Below are 16,299 nucleotides of genomic sequence, written 5' to 3' on the forward strand. Positions count from 1 at the left end.
TCGACTCGCACAACACCACAAAACACGTCTACACTGCACAAAAAATGGAAAGGACTGACCTGGACACATCCAAACAGGCAAACAGAGGGGCAACCTCACAACCACCCCTTATAACACACCCACCAAAAATTCAAACTGAGCCCCACCCACAAATGGACCAATAAAAAGGGACCACACAAACAAACCATGAGCCTTTGCAACAGACTCACTACTGCTACAGAGCACACACAAACCACTGCACCCATCCACCTTAACATATACACCTTCACACACACACCTTCACACATACCCACTCTCCACATTCACACACACACCGTCACATTCAGACCCACACACCCACAACCATCCACACCCTCACCCCACACCATGCCCACCAACAAGAATCCAAAGTTCACAAGGGAGGAGCTGAAGATCCTTGTCAATGAAGTCATCAGAGTCGAGCCACAGCTGTTTGGAATATTGGTCAGACAGACCAGCATAGCTGAAAAATCACGCCTGTGGCAGAGGATCGTCGATAGGGTGAATGCTGTTGCACCCATCAGAAGGACCAGGAATGAATGCCAAGCCAGGTGGTACGATCTGCGGAGGGCGGTCAAGAGAATAATGAATGAAGAGCACGCCCAGACCAACATCACTGGAGGTGGTGCGCCCCGCAGACCAGTACATTACCATCCCTGGGAGGAGAAGGTGATGGCCATGCTTCCGCCGGTGGGAGTACATGGACTCCAAGGACCTCCAGAGCCTGGTGAGTACACAAACAACTTACGTAACATGGGGGTAATGGCATCCACACCCCAACTACTCCAAATGCACGCAACTACCCCCAAGCCCTCACCCGCCAGAACCACAGTCACAAACAACGCGAATGCCAATAACATGTGTATGCCCCATTGAGAAAGCAAGGCCATGGTATGTCCCATGCTACATGAAGCACCAACCCAAGAATGGTTGTCCGGTATGCTGGGAGGGTGGGTGCACCAAAACGCATGTTTGAATTCCAAATCAGACAAAATTGTCCTTATCCCATATGGCCCGATACATACCCATGCACCATGCGCAATGCCCAGGGATTGGGAAAGTACTGACAAGATAGCTCACACTTGGCCCTGGTGTAGGCAGCACAAGGCCCTCCTGTGACCAGTGCAAGGTCAGTGTAAGAAGGGGTGGGGGTCTCAATCCCTTATAATATATGGACCCAGAGTCAGTAGTAATTTCAAAAGGATATGAGCCTTTATTAACACCAGTCCAGCTCAAAACAAAACGTAGTACGAACACCCAAGGGGGAGTCTTTAACGGCGACTTTGCGTAGCCTGGACCGGTAGCTTCTCCTTTCCTGTCAGGGACGCTTCCGGGGGTAGTGTGACTGGGATCCCGATGTGTCTCTCCAACAAATAAAGAAAAGAATCGTGGGTTATGTACAGTCCGGGACTTCCGGAGATGAAAGAAGGGGGGAGGGAAAGTGACGGGATCACCAGGGAACCATTACCACAAACAATAATCCTCTTGTGTAGGGGAGGTGCGCTGGTTGTGACAAAAAGAAACCACCCAACTGTCCTGCGACCACCGTCACCCACCCCTACCTATTCCCTCCCCGTGGGAAGACGAGCCCTCGTAACCTGGCCCGTACCTTGTGGTGCCACACTTCTCCTGAAGTGTGGCGGGGCGGAGAGTGGTCTCGTTGGCCTCCCGGCTTTCTCTCCTCCTGGGACGATGCGACCTCTGGCTCTCCTCTCGGCTCCTCCTGCGGCGGCAGTTCCTCGGCTACTTCCTCCTTCTGGATGTCGAAGACCTTGGCAAACGCTCGGGACGGCTGCTCCTCTCCTGTCTGCGTCGTCGTATCTGCTTCCGGATGCCAGGCTATGAACTTCCCCGAGACATTCAATTGGTTAACGGGCTGTGACGTCAGAGGCGGGGTTCCCTCCTCCCGGAAAGTCCGCTCTGTCTTAAAGGGGCCATGTCCATCCTGCAGTCGGGGTTCAAACAAACACGGATTAAAGTCCCCACCCGCCTCGTGGCAGGCAGGGACCCCCTGACACATCCCTCCCCTGGGATTTCCCCGATCGGGGGAACAAGGAAATCGGGACAAAAAATCGGCATTCCCCTGTTCCAGACCTTTCCGATGCCGAACTTCAATTTGGAAGGGCTGTAGAGCCAAGAACCATCTGAGAATGCGATCATTGTGACCACGGTTCCTTTGAAGCCACGTCAGCGGGGCATGGTCCGTATATAAAACAAAGGGACGTCCCTCCAGATAGTATCTGAGTTTGTCCACTCCCCAACGGACTGCCAGGCACTCTTTCTCAATAGTGGAGTACGCCATTTCCCTGGGGAACAGTTTTCGACTAATGAAGAGAATCGGTCTTTCCAACCCCTCAGGATCTTCCTGTGAAAGGACCGCCCCAATACCCACTCCTGAGGCATCGGTCTGTAGGATGAAGGGTTTGGAGAAGTCCGGTGACATCAATACGGGTGCAGTGGTAAGGACAGTCTTTAGGGCCTGAAACGCATTGGCTTCCCTGGGAGTAGGTGCTGGTAGCCTAGGTGATGACTGTGTTTTCTTTAAGAGGTCAGTGAGAGGCCCGGCTAAATCGGCAAATTGGGCAATAAACCTCCTATAATAACCCACTAGGCCTAGGAAAGCCCGCAGATCTCTTTTGGTTTTGGGATAGGGAACTTCGAGGATGGCCTTAACTTTTTCAGTCTGAGGTTCTATCCTCCCCTCTCCCAGGATATAACCTAGATACTTCACTTTCCTGAAGGCGATTCTGTTTTTTTTGGCGTTTATGTGAAAGCCCGTTGTCCTCAAACTATGGAGTATTCTTTGTACATGAGTCAAATGTTCTTCCCACGTTTTACTGTAGACGACAATATCGTCTAAGTAAGCGGAAGAATATTGAATGTGAGAGGACAATACCTTATCCATTGCTCTTTGAAATGTTGCCGGAGCGTCGTGTAGTCCAAATGGGAGGACTGTGAAATGATAATGGCCAGAAGGTGTAGAGGAAGCGGTTTTCTCTTGATCTGCAGGGTTAAGCGGAATCTGCCAATACCCCTTGGTGAGGTCTATAGTGGTGATATAACGAGCCTCTCCAAGGCGTTCTAGCAGTTCGTCCACCCGCGGAAGGGGGTAAGCGTCTTGTTTAGATACCCTATTCACTGCTCTAAAGTCGATACAAAATCGAATACTGCCGTCCGGTTTAGGGACGAGGACAACCGGAGAACACCAGTTGCTGTGAGATGGTACTATCACTCCAGAGCGCAGCATTTGGTTGAACTCTTCTTGGAAGGCCTGTCTTCTGGCTTCGGGTATATGGTAGGGCTTTTGTTTGACCACCGTCCCTGGAGATGTAGGAATGGAATGTATGGCTATGTTTGTTTTCCCGGGTTGATCCGAAAAGACATCGGCATAACTGAGAAGAAGTGACACGATTTCTTCACGTTGTCTGGGTGTAATGTCAGAGTTGATGGGAGTGTCATAAACAGTGTGATTGGCCACTGTAAGGGAATTGACTGCTTGGGGAGGTTTTCCTAACCATTTTTTTAGCAGGTTTATGTGACACATTTGTGTCTTGTTACCTTTGACTTGTAGAATGTAGGTTGTTCTACCAAGTTTCCTGATAATCTTAAACGGACCCTTCCATTCTTTTCTTAGTTTATGCGTTGATGAGGCCAACAATACCAACGCCCAATCACCAACATCCAACTCTCTCCATTTCTTTCCCCTATCATAAAACGTTTTTTGTTTGGTCTGGGCTATAGCCAGGTGATCATGGGCCATAGTCCGGAGTTTGTGCAACCTGCCTTGTAATTGCCGGGTATAGTCTAGTAAGGTTTCTGCTTCATGTGCTCCTTCCCTTTCCCAACTATCCTTGGTGATTTCCAAAAGGGTTCTCGGGGTTCTACCAAACAATAATTCGAAAGGGGAGGTGCCTAGACTGGCTTGTTTTTGGCTCCGGAGGACAAAAAGAGCCAGCGGTAGTAACTGATCCCAGTTTTTTTCCGTCCCCCGAAAGAAGTTTCTTCAGGGTGAGCTTTAAGCTTCCGTTATACCGCTCTACCAAACCATCCGTCTGGGGATGGTAAACAGATGTTTTGATATGAGCGATTTGGAGTTGTTTACAGACTTGGGTCATTAAGCGTGAGACAAAAGGTGTTCCTTGGTCTGTGATTATTTCGCGAGGAAAGCCCATCCGAGCGAACACCTCAATGAGTTTTTGGGCGATCGCTGTTGACGTCGCTGCCAGGAGGGGAAAGGCCTCCGGGTATCGAGTCGCATAATCAACTAGGACTAATGCATACAGATGGCCCCTAGCTGACTTAGGCAGTGGACCTATAAGGTCCATTCCTATCCTCTCAAAAGGTTTACCTATGATAGGCAAAGGGTTAAGAGGTACCGGAGGTGGAACATAGGGGTTTTTTCATTGGCATATCTGACACTCCTGACAATAACGTTGAATTTGGGCATAGATCCCAGGCCAAAAGAAGTGTTGCAAAATGGCCTGCCCTGTTTTTTCCACCCCTGAATGTCCTGCAAGTAAGTGTGCGTGTGCAAAGAACAATATTTGGTCCCTAAAGGCAACAGGTACCAGGAGTTGGGGCACTGATTCGGGTTTGGCCAACCTATATAACAACCCATTTTTTTCAATGAAGGTGGGATAGGTTCTGGTTACAGGATCCTGACCTGAACGGGCTATTTGCCAAGCATTAGTAAGAGAGGAATCATTTAGTTGTGCGGTCCTAAAATGGGTGTCCCTGGCCCATGGCTCAGAAGCAAGAAGAGTACTACGGGGAAACCTTTGTACGGCATCAGACATGAGGGTGATGAAACCCGGATTATCTGTTCCTATGATCACAGGTTCGGGTAGTGTAGGTAAAACCCCAACGACTACTTCTGTTCTAGTGCCTGCGCTAGTACTGATGGTGATGTTGGCTAGTGGATACTCCCTTACGTCCCCGTGTACGCATTTTATGTGAACAGTTTTCCCTGGTAAGAGGCAGGAGGGGGGGACCAGTTCCTTTCTAACTACCGAATGCCCACATCCGAGTCAAGTAAAGCTCGAACTACCCTCCCATAAATGGTTACACTCATATAGAAAATTGGACCTGTTTCTTGGGCGTATAGAAGAGAGTGTGGGGCGTAGCTCACATTCATAGGTTCTTCTTCCTTTTCTTTCCTTTTTCGGCAATACCTTGATATCAATCAATCAATCAATCATAGGCATTTGTATAGCGCACTGCTCACCCGGAGGGTCTCAAGGCGCTGGGGGGGGGGGGAACGCTACTGCTCGAACAGCCAGGTCTTGAGTTGCTTCCTGAAGGCGAGGTGGTCTTGCGTTGTCCGGAGGTGGATGGGGAGGGAGTTCCATATCTTGGCTGCCAGGTAAGAGAAGGATCTTCCTCCGGCGGTGGCTCTGCGGATGCGGGGGACGGTGGCGAGAGCGAGGCTGGCGGAGCTGGCGGGTGGGCTTGTGGAAGGTCAGGCGGCTGTTGAGGAACTTGGGGCCCAGGTCGTAGAGGGCCTTGTGTGCGTGGGTGAGGAGTCGGAACGTGATTCTTTTGTTGACGGGGAGCCAGTGCAGGTCTCTCAGGTGTCCGGAGATGTGGCTGTGTCGGGGGATGTCCAGGATGAGTCGTGCTGAGGCGTTCTGGATCCGTTGGAGTTTCTTCTGGAGTTTGGCGGCGGTGCCGGCGTAGAGGGCGTTCCCGTAGTCCAGCCGACTGGTGACGAGGGCCTGGGTGACCGTCTTCCTGGTCTCGGTGGGGATCCACCGGAAGATCTTTCGAAGCATGCGCAGGGTGTTGAAGCATGAAGACGAGACAGCGTTGACTAGTCTGGTCATCGAGAGGGAGGAGTCCAGGATGAAGCCTAGGTTGCGTGCGTGGTCCGTTGGCTTGGGGGTGGCTCCCAGGGCGGGGGGCCACCAGGAGTCGTCCCAGGCGGAGGGTGATGATCCCAGGATGAGGACCTCCGTCTTGTCTGAGTTCAGTTTCAGGCAGCTGTTCTTCATCCATTCGGCGACGTCTTTCATCCCTTCGTGTAGGCTGGCTCTGTCGGCGTCCGGGTCGCTGGTGAGGGAGAGGATCAGCTGGGTGTCGTCGGCTTAGGTGATGATCTTGAGGTTGTGTTGACGTGCGATGGTTGCGAGGGGGCTCATGTAGACGTTGAAGAGGGTGGGGCTGAGCGATGACCCTTGTGGAACGCCGCAGATGACTTCGGTGGCCGCTGACCGGAACGGGGGGAAGCGGACTCTCTGGGTTCTTCCGGCGAGGAATGAGGTGATCCACTCCAGGTCCTTCTCCTGGATGCCGGTGTTGTTCAGGCGCTGTACCAGGGTGCGGTGGCAGACAGTGTCGAACGCTGCGGAGAGGTCCAGGAGGATGAGGGCCGCAGTTTCCCCGTTGTCCATTAGGGATCTGATGTCGTCTGTGGCTGCGATGAGGGCAGTCTCCGTGCTGTGGTTGGCTCGGAAGCCGGATTGCGAGTGGTCGAGGGATCCGTTGGTCTCGAGGAAGGCGGCTAGCTGTCTGTTGACGGTCTCTCGATGACTTTGGCAGGAAACGGGAGGAGCGAGATGGGGCGGTAGTTCTTGAGGTCGGAGGGGTCTGCAGTTGGTTTCTTCAGCAGGGCACTGATCTCGGCGTGTTTCCAGCACTCCGGGAAGGTGGCGGTGTTGAAGGAGGCGTTGATGATGTCGCGGAGGTGGGGTGCGATGATGTGGTCGGCCGTGTTGAAGATGTGGTGTGGGCAGGGGTCCGTAGGGGATCCGGAGTGGATGGTGTTCATTGTGCGTGTTGTGTCTTCGGTGCTGACTGGGGTCCAGGTGCGGAGGGTGGCCGTGGGGGGCATCGGTTCGGTGGTGGGGTTCGTGGTTGGTGGGCCGAAGCTGTTGTGAATGTTGGCGATCTTGTCGTGGATGAAGGCTGCGAGGGAGTCGCAGAGGTCTTGCGAGGGAGTGATGTCATTGTTTCCGGCGTCTGGGTTGGAGAGCTCTTTGACAATGCTGAAGAGTTTCTTGCTGTTGTGGGTGTTGTTGTCCAGTCATTCCTTGAAGGCTGTCTTCTTTGTGGCGCGGATCAGTTGGTGGTGTTTGCGGGTGGCGTGTTTGAGGGCCGTCATGTTGTCTGTGGTCTGGTTGGTGCGCCAGGTGTTCTCCAGGGAGCGGCAGTTCTTCTTGGAGGTGATGAGCTCGTCGGTGAACCAGGAGGCTTTCTTGCTGCCGCGTCTGCTGGGGGGGTTCTTCTTCAGTGGTTCGAGGGCGTCTGCGCAGTTGGTGATCCACTGTGTGAGGTTGTTGGCAGCTTCGTTGGGGTCCGTTGAGCTGGTGGGGGGGTTCTGGCTGAGGAAGGTGGTGAGCTGGTCGCTGGTGATCTTGTTCCAGCTCCTGCGGGGGGCTTGTTGAGGGTGGTGGTGGGTCGTCGTTTACTGAAGCTGAAGTGGACGCAGCTGTGGTCAGTCCACTGGAGATTGGTGGAGTGGCTGAAGGTGACGTATTTGCTGGATGAGAAGACTGGGTCAAGCGTGTGGCCGGCGTAGTGGGTGGGGGTGGTTACCAGTTGCTTGAGTCCGAGGTTGGCCAGGTTGTCCAGCAGAGCAGTGGTGTTGCGGTCCTTGTTGTCCTCCAGGTGGAAGTTGAGGTCCCCCAGGAGGATGTAGTCGGTGGAATTGATGGCGTGCGGGCTGACGAAGTCTGTGATGTCTTCGCTGAACTGTGTGCGTGGTCCCGGTGGTCTGTAGATGAGGGTGCCTCTGAGCGTGGTCTTGGGGTCGGTGTGTATCTGGAAGTGGAGGTGTTCGGCGGAGGTGAAGGTGTCATCGGAGTTTGGTCGTGATGCAGATGGTGTTCTTGTGGATGATGGCGATGCCTCCTCCTGTCTGGTTGACGCGGTCCTTCCTGGTGATTTTGTAGCCTTCCGGGACGGCGATGGCGACGTCTGGCGCTGAGGAGGCGTTCATCCAGGTTTCCGTCAGGAAGGTGATGTCTGGTGCTGTCGAGTCGAGGAGGTTCCAGAGTTCGACGGCATGCCTGTGAACGGAGCGGGTGTTGAGCAGGATGCACATCAGGTGTTTGTTGCTGGGGCTCGGTTTAACAGGTGCGGTGTTGGGTCGGAGGCCGGTGAAGCGGCAGGTCAGGCAGGTGAAGGGTCCGTGGGTGCGTCTCGGGGTGGCTCGGTAGCAGGCGGTGTTTCGGCCGGCGTTGAGTGCGTGGAGGGTTTTGGCGTTGTAGATGTGCAGGGTGTGCTGGCGAGGGCGAGGACCAGGGGGTCTGGCACTGGGCGTGGTCCAGGCGCGAACGGGCGCAGATGGGCTTACCTTTGGCGCACCTTCGGTGCTCAATCGGCGCTCCCGCTGCGCGCGTCCGCTGCGCGGTCGCTCTGGGGGCGTCATAAGTAAGGAGCCGGGAGGGAGGAGCAGCTGGGTGGCGGGAGCGGGGCGGCGAATGGAATCACAGGGGGGCGGGGCCGCAGGGCGGCAGCGGCGGGATATATGTCCCCACTCGCCACAGTCATAACATTGAGGACCTGGGTTGGGTTGAAAGTCCGTTTTAGGTGGACGTGGTCTGTGAGGTTCTATCGGGAGCTTTATGTATTTCTTGTCCGGTTTTCCCGGGATGCTTTTATTGGTCTTTTCTGAGTCTCTTAAAGGGGGTCTTCCCTGGGCCCTCGCATAAGACGTAGCCATCTCAATGGCATGTTCAAGCGTTAAGCCGGCATGTTGTCTTAGCCAGCGTTGTGACCCATAAGGCAACGCTTCCAAAAACTGTTCCAGATATATTTTATTCATCACGTCTTCCATATTACCTTCCTGCGGCTTGAGCCATAGGTCGGCAGCTGCCTTTAGTTTATAGAAGAGCGGCTTTGGACGGTCGCTTGGTGTGCCGCGTTCTTGGTGGAATTTACTTCATGGGTCTCTTCATCTACCCCTAGTCGGTCAAGTATATACTGTTTCACCAGAGCATAACCAGAGGTACCGTCTTTATTTATCATTTGATACGCAGCTTGCGCCTCCCCAGTTAAAAGAGGGGCAAGGTAAAAAGGCCATCTCTCACCGGGCCAACTGCTGGCCCTAGCGGCCCTTTCGAAATTCAAAAAGAAAGCCAAAGGATCATCCCCAGGAGCGAATTTCTGCAGAGGGACAACCGTTCCTGGGAGAGGGGCACTTGTTCTCCCTTGTCCTAGTACTGCGATGAGTTGGTTTTGACCTTCTGCCAACTTCAATAGGCTATTGGCTTGACTTTGTATGGCAGTGGTGAAGGTTGTGCGATCTGCTTCTGCCTGAGTGGAGGTTTGTCCTATTGCCCATTCGAGCTTATCCTGGCCGTCCTTCATTTGTTGAATGAGGTGTTCCATCTTGTATCAGAGGATGGTTGTCGCACCTCCAATCTGGCTCGCCACTTGTAAGAAGGGGTGGGGGTCTCAATCCCTTATAATATATGGACCCAGAGTCAGTAGTAATTTCAAAAGGATATGAGCCTTTATTAACACCAGTCCAGCTCAAAACAAAACGTAGTACGAACACCCAAGGGGCAGTCTTTAACGGCGTCTTTGCGTAGCCTGGTCCGGTAGCTTCTCCTTTCCTGTCAGGGACGCTTCCGGGGGTAGTGCGACTGGGATCCCGATGTGTCTCTTCAACAAATAAAGAAAAGAATCGTGGGTTATGTACAGTCCGGGACTTCCGGAGATGAAAGAAGGGGGGAGGGAAAGTGACGGGATCACCAGGGAACCGTTACCACAAACAATAATCCTCTTGTGTAGGGGAGGTGCGCTGGTTGTGACAAAAAGAAACCACCCAACTGTCCTGAGACCACCGTCACCCACCCCTACCTATTCCCTCCCCGTGGGAAGACGAGCCCTCGTAACCTGGCCCGTACCTTGTGGTGCCACACTTCTCCTGAAGTGTGGCGGGGCGGAGAGTGGTCTCGTTGGCCTCCCGGCTTTCTCTCCTCCTGGGACGACGCGACCTCTGGCTCTCCTCTCGGCTCCTCCTGCGGCGGCAGTTCCTCGGCTACTTCCTCCTTCTGGATGTCGAAGACCTTGGCAAACGCTCGGGACGGCTGCTCCTCTCCTGTCTGCGTCAATGTATCTGCTTCCGGACGCCAGGCTATGAACTTCCCCGAGACATTTAATTGGTTAACGGGCTGTGACGTCAGAGGCGGGGTTCCCTCCTCCGGGAAAGTCCGCTCCGTCCTAAAGGGGCCATGTCCATCCTGCAGTCGGGGTGGAAACGAACACGGATTAAAGTCTCCACCCGGCTCGTGGCAGGCAGGGACCCCCTGACAGTCAGATATCTAGGACAGGAACTCACACTCACTGTCATGGCAGCATGCTCCATGGGGGGACAGCTACGTCACCCAGGAGCCCCAGTGCCAAATCACACTACACCCACCAGCAGGCCCTGTCACACACACCCCTTACACAAGCAGACACCACCAGGACAGGCAATGGATTTACCCACTGCCACAATGGACATGTAACACAACAAGACCAATACATAGCCGAAGAAGCACCCAAGCCACAAATGGACATGTCAAAGACTCAGGAGAACATATCAATCTGTCCCCCGCAACATACCCACACACAAGTGAACATTGAGGAGAATGATAGGCACATACAACTACCTGGAGGAACAGTGCCAACTTGAATGTGTATGAAACATGCATGTTGCATGAAACAGCATTAACATTGTCTGTCTCTCTCACACAGGGCAACGTGATGAACATCCCCCCAACAATAGGGGTGAAGAATCACAGTCACAGGCTCGGGAGGAACCGGATCCCACCAGCAGCGACGCCTCTCAACACTCCGCAGATGACCCCGACCGACCTGGACCCTCTGGTGTCCAAGCCCCTGCAGAACCTGGTTCAGGAACATCTGTGCCAACCACCACCCCCATTCCTGCCACATCACAGGAGACACCCAGGAGCCATGCCTGCAGTGAACAGAGCCAGTCTGACCAGGAGGGACAAGGTGCGGCGGGCACCCAGGAGGAGGCAGACAACACCGCCACTGCCATCCCTCAGGGGTCCCGTCGACCCAATGTGTCCACAACAGCAGGCCAGGCTCGTGTGGGCAGGGGTGGCGGGAGTGGAGGCAGGCGGAGGCGAGAATCTGACCAGCCAGCTGAAGGGACCGGTATGTCACACATCCGCAACATCATGGAGGCATACCGGCGTGACACCAGGGAGATCAGCCAGGTAGTGGTGACCCTCACAGAGATCAAAAACCAGCAGGCCGAGCAACACGCCAGTCAACAACAACACCAAGGACGGATGGAGGCAAGACTGGCTGAGCTCCTGGCGGTGCAAAGGGACATAAGCCATTCACTCCGTCGGATTGCCGACAACATGGGCAACCCTCCCTGTGACATCGGGCACAGACCAGCACCAGCCACAGGGAGGGAGGAGGAGGAGGATTCGTCGTACGGAGCGTCCCAAACATCGTCAAGGCCTGCATCTGAGGGTCCCCGGAGGAAGGTTGGTCGTCCACGGAAAAGACCGTGAGAGGCAGCGGGCCATCCACATCTCCCAGGTCACCTGGCCTGGCACCTGGCCTTCATGTGCGACAGCATCACCTCAATGATTGACATCATCTGCCACATGGACTTGCTGGTCACAGTCTGACCAATGATGCCAAACACTGTGGGCTGGACTCTGATGACTTCAAATGGCAAGGATCCCATCTCCCCCTGTGAACTCTGGATTCTATGGTCCCTGCATTTCCCCATTTTCTGTGCACAAATCACGCCCCAGAGCTAGAAATTAAAAAATTAATAATTGAAATTTCATGTTGCAGTCATTTAGCATGAGTCCACAACATACGTGTGGGGATATGTCAAAGTATGCCTGAGTGTGGAACTAACTCCAGCCATCCATACACTTGGATCTGAGTCCGGTCGAGGACACACATGGCTCACAATGTATCACAAAATACAGACATGGAGCCCAACACTCACCCGTGATGACCTCAAGCTGCTGAGGGGGGGCTTGCTATATTGCTCTGACAGACCAATTTGGAAGAGTAACATGAAGGTGTAGAGGTCATGGGTCATGTTGATGTGCCCGGGGAGGGAGTACCAGGTCTGTTTTGCGAGGTGGGTGAACTATCTCCTGCATAAAGATTTTATGTGGATGTGATGAATGGTGGCCAGGGCAAGGTGGGCTGCATGGAGTAGGGCCAACGGGGTTTTGGATGACACACGTCCAAGGTCGGTTTGGGTCTGGGGTTGTGGACTGCCTCCTGAATGTGGTTGAGGAGTCTGAAGGTGATCATGCAGCACACAGTGACCCATTGTACCTCTCTCAGGTGGACGGTGATGTGGCTGGGGCGGGGGATGTTGCAGATGAGGTGTGCGGATGCACCCTGGATGTGGATAAGTTCTCCTGCATGTTTGCTCTTGTCCTCTGTAGAGGCCGGTGCTGTATTTGAGCCGGCTGGTGTCCTGGACCAGGGGGACGGTCTGTCTTGCCTTGGAGTGGATCTATCTGGGGGTCATCAGCAGCATGTGGAGGGTGTTGCAGCATGAGGTACAGATGTTGGTGAGTTGCATGGTAATTGTGAGCGATGGGTCCATGATGAACACCAGCTTGCCTGTGTGGCCACTGGGTGCTGGTGCGGTGCACAGACCAGTGGGACGCAAGGAGTTGACCCAGCCGTAAGGGGACAATCCTCAGATGATGACCTCTGTCCTGTCCAAGTCCTGCCTCAGATGGCTGATGTTCAGCCATTCATCAACGGATCTCATGCCTTCTTGAAGTTTGGATCTGGCAATGGCTGGCTCTTTGGTGAGTTTGAGGAGCAGCTGGGTGTCAATGGCATACCAGATGATGATGAGGTTGTGTGCGCATGTGATGGTGGAGAGGGGGGTCATGGAGACATTGAAGATCGTCACGCTGAGAGAAGAGCCCTGTGGCATGGGCCAGATGAACCCAGTGTACTACATGTTGCAGGGTGGAGGCAGACTCCCTGGGCCTTGCTGGTGAGCTAGTTCCTGATTGAATCCTGGGCCCTCCTCTGGATACCAGGGTTGGAGATGTGTGAGCTGACAGTATGGTAGCACATGGTGTAGAATGCCATTGAGAGGTCAAGGGTGGTGGCCTCACCATTGTTGAGCAGGGCAAGGTAGTCGTTGGTGGTGACAATGATGACGGTTGCAGTGGTGTGATTACTGTGTAAAACGGTCTGGTGCCGTTTGGCTGGAGCTGGTTGCATGTAGGAAATTGGTCAGTTGCTTGTTGAGTGTCTTCCTGGTGACATTTGCTGGGTAGGGAAGTAGGGTGATGTACCAGGAGATCCTACGGTACTGCTGTCCATTGTTTAAGAAGGGCCTGGGGCTCTGCATGCCTCCTGCAGCCATGGAATGTGGCTAACTCAAAGGAGACATTCATGACGCGCTGGACGTGGGCTTCAAGGATGGCGAATGATGTGGTTGAGATGTTGTGTGGGAAGGGGCCTGATGGAGAGCCAAAGTGGATGGTGCACATGATCCCGGTTGTGTATTTGCTGCTGACAGGAGTCCATGACCTGAGGGGGGTTTGTCCAGCGGATAATAGTGCTGTCTGCCTCTGTGTGCCAAGGCTGTTGTGTATGGCCATGAGCTTGCAGTGGTACAAAGTTGCAAGGGATGGGATCTGCCTTGCAAGGGTGGGGTGTCTTGGATGGAGACTGCTGTCAGTTCAATCACAATGCTGATGAGCTCCTTGATGTCGTGTGTTTGGGTGTCTCGGCACTATCTGAAGTATCTTCACTTGTCCTTGCTGATGATATGGGGATGGTTGTGTGTGGTGTTTTCCAGGGCTGTAAGGAAAATGATGTCTCTTTGTGTTGCAAGGTTTGCACAAGAGTCAGGCTAGGTCTGTATGAGTCCAGTAGCTCTGCCTTGTCCCAGGTGCCTTAACTGTTGTTGTGCTTCACAGGAAAGTCCGTCAATGTGGCAAGATTGTTGGATCAGTTGCTGATCCAGTGTGTGAGTTTGCAGGGTGTGGCGGTGGTGTTGTTTTGAGTGCCCCACACAGCTTGTCTGTGGCGACTTACATCAAGCATCTTTGGGGGATCGGTAGCGGGGTGTGTGGCACTGTGTTGCTTGTTGGAGACGTGGATTCAAATGTTGATGGACCAATGATGGATGGTGGTGTGTGTCCCCTCCAGCAAGAAGTTACTGGCCCCCAGCCACATGTAGCCTGTGGAGGTGAGGGCCTGCGTGCAGATGTACGTTGATGGCTTAGCGGAATTGTGGATGTAGGCCTGCAGATCTGTAGATGAGTGTTACTCCGAGGGTTGCTAGGAAGTTGCTGCGAACCCGGACTTGTGACTCTGGGGGTGTACTTGTGAATAATTAGCAATTCAGCCCCCGGGATTGGTGTTGGCGTCCCTGCGGGTGATCTTGGATCCGTCTGAGATGGCAATGAAGACGTCATGTGCTGAGGATGCTTTTGTCCAGGTTACTGTCATGAAGGTGATGTGTGGGGCTGTAGTGTTGAGGAGGTAACAGAGTCCAATGGCGTGCTGGTGGATGGAGCGGGTGTGGATTAGGAGGCACATAACCTGGTTGTACTGACAGGGTCTGGTAGGCTGGGCAGTGCTGCGTAGGCATTGGAATAGCACACTCAGCATGCGAAGGTATCATGTGTGTGCTTAGGGGTTGCCTGATGGCAGGAGGATGATTGTCAGGAGGACATTGCTTGGAGAGTGGCTGCAGCATGAGCCTGTTGTGTGACGTGGGTCATGCAAAGACTAGAGGGTCGTGCACTGTGCATGTTGCAGGCGCAGACGGTCCTGCCTTTGGCACGGCGCTGGGGCTACAGTGGCACAGAAAAGCTGCTGGCTGCATTTCAAATGGGTGGAGGGGGAAGGGCTGAGCATTTTTGAGGCATGGGGGTTGCAGAATCAGGGCACTCGGAGTGGCGGGGCGGCAGGTGAGGCAGCAGCAGGCGGAAGGGGTTAGAAATCATGCAAAAATCAACACACAAAGACATGGAGGTTTGCAAGGCACAGTGCAACAGGTGAATGTCAAGGAAGGAGTGTCAGCTCACTCATGGGTCACTCCCAGAAAGTGTATGATCCATCACCATAAATTACAGCCACTGTATCAGGCAACAAAATGCAGAGATGCGCTAAGGAGACAACCCATCAGCAGGCATTCACGTCCCGTTGTGGGCAGCAACCTGCACAAATACATACACAACCAGGTACTTCATGCACAATAGAGATCATTGGCCATGAAGCACTGCATGCATGTTGCCAAAGTACACATACACTCATATGCTCAATCTTTGTCAATTATGCCATAGATGACGCATGCAAACTGGTAAGAGATCTGCAGTGACCGAGATGAGGCATTTTGCATTGTGCTGAACACCTTTATTCCACATACACACACAAAGGGATATGCCTCCATATTAACAGACTCACAGGTCAGTTGACAGAACATGTGGGACATACGCTGGACCCCCCCTTCACAACACGGATGATGTCAATCCCAATGAACTGGGACACAAGATAAGGGGATGAGCAAAACACATCCTGCTGCACACGGAGAGGCTGCAATTCCCCATAGAGCATGTTGTTGTGATGTCCCCCACTATGTCCACCCACAGCATCTGCAATGTTTCAGCGCCAAGGTTCACACACATTGATGCCTTCATCAGATGCCATATTCCACTACAGATGACTGTCAAGAAGGCTGACTATCATGTCATGGGAGTGATGCTACATGTTATATGCTCCATGGTGAGAAGACATGTATGCATGGTACCACAACATTCACAGAAGCAGTCACCACACATTCCCAACCTGTACCACCACCCAAAAGCCTTGCTGCAATACTTACCCAAACTGACATTTCCATATGTCCGTGCATGGAACGCTGATTCAGCACACGTTGCAATCTTCACGAGGAATAGCAGGAGGACAACGATGACACGACCAGACAACAGGTGCAAAATACCTGGGAATGACAGACACACGAGAAGTCACCTAAAATAATTCTCAACGCACACATGGAAGCGTACAAAACATGAACAATGTTGGACACATGTAAATTGCCAATCAAGTCTCTCCGCAAAACTGTGTTGCATGAGATCATCACTCGAGTGACACATCAGAACACACATCCAAGTCACTTTGCATTCAGTCAGCTGGACACACACATTGCAACACATGACAATCAATGCTACAAGCTTGCACACTCATAGCCAGTGACTCACCATTATGAGAAGAAGTTGCGTATGAGCTGACTCCGGATATCATCCCCCTCCTCCTCCTCATCACTAGCCTCGTGACCAAGCCCTTGATCCTCCATGGGTG

General features: G+C 53.2%; 1 protein-coding gene and 1 long non-coding RNA gene across 2 annotated transcripts in view; both read right to left on the reverse strand.

The window, feature by feature from the left end:
- LOC146811406 (uncharacterized) overlaps positions 1-16,299 on the reverse strand; it is a 412,632-nt gene that overhangs the window by 339,424 nt on the left and 56,909 nt on the right. The window lies entirely within an intron of this gene.
- Positions 9,508-15,941, reverse strand: LOC146811407 (uncharacterized). Its single transcript, XM_085614508.1, has 3 exons — positions 15,824-15,941; positions 9,870-10,205; positions 9,508-9,624 (listed from the first exon to the last, which is right to left on the reverse strand). Exons 1-3 carry the CDS (start codon positions 15,851-15,853, stop codon positions 9,532-9,534), a joined length of 459 nt encoding a protein of 152 aa, XP_085470634.1. The 5' UTR covers positions 15,854-15,941; the 3' UTR covers positions 9,508-9,531.

This window comes from Triturus cristatus, chromosome 7 (genome assembly GCF_964204655.1).
Source record: "Triturus cristatus chromosome 7, aTriCri1.1, whole genome shotgun sequence".
NCBI classification, from domain to species: domain Eukaryota; kingdom Metazoa; phylum Chordata; class Amphibia; order Caudata; family Salamandridae; genus Triturus; species Triturus cristatus.

Coding starts and splice junctions, on each gene's coding strand:
- LOC146811407 (XM_085614508.1), bottom strand. CDS start 15,853: ATGCACGGACATATGGAAATGTCAGTTTGG. Junction 10,206..15,823: donor ATATGGAAATGTCAGTTTGG/GTAAGTATTGCA, acceptor CCCCGACTGCAG/GATGGACATGGCCCCTTTAG. Junction 9,625..9,869: donor GAGAAGTGTGGCACCACAAG/GTACGGGCCAGG, acceptor TATTTGTTGAAG/AGACACATCGGGATCCCAGT.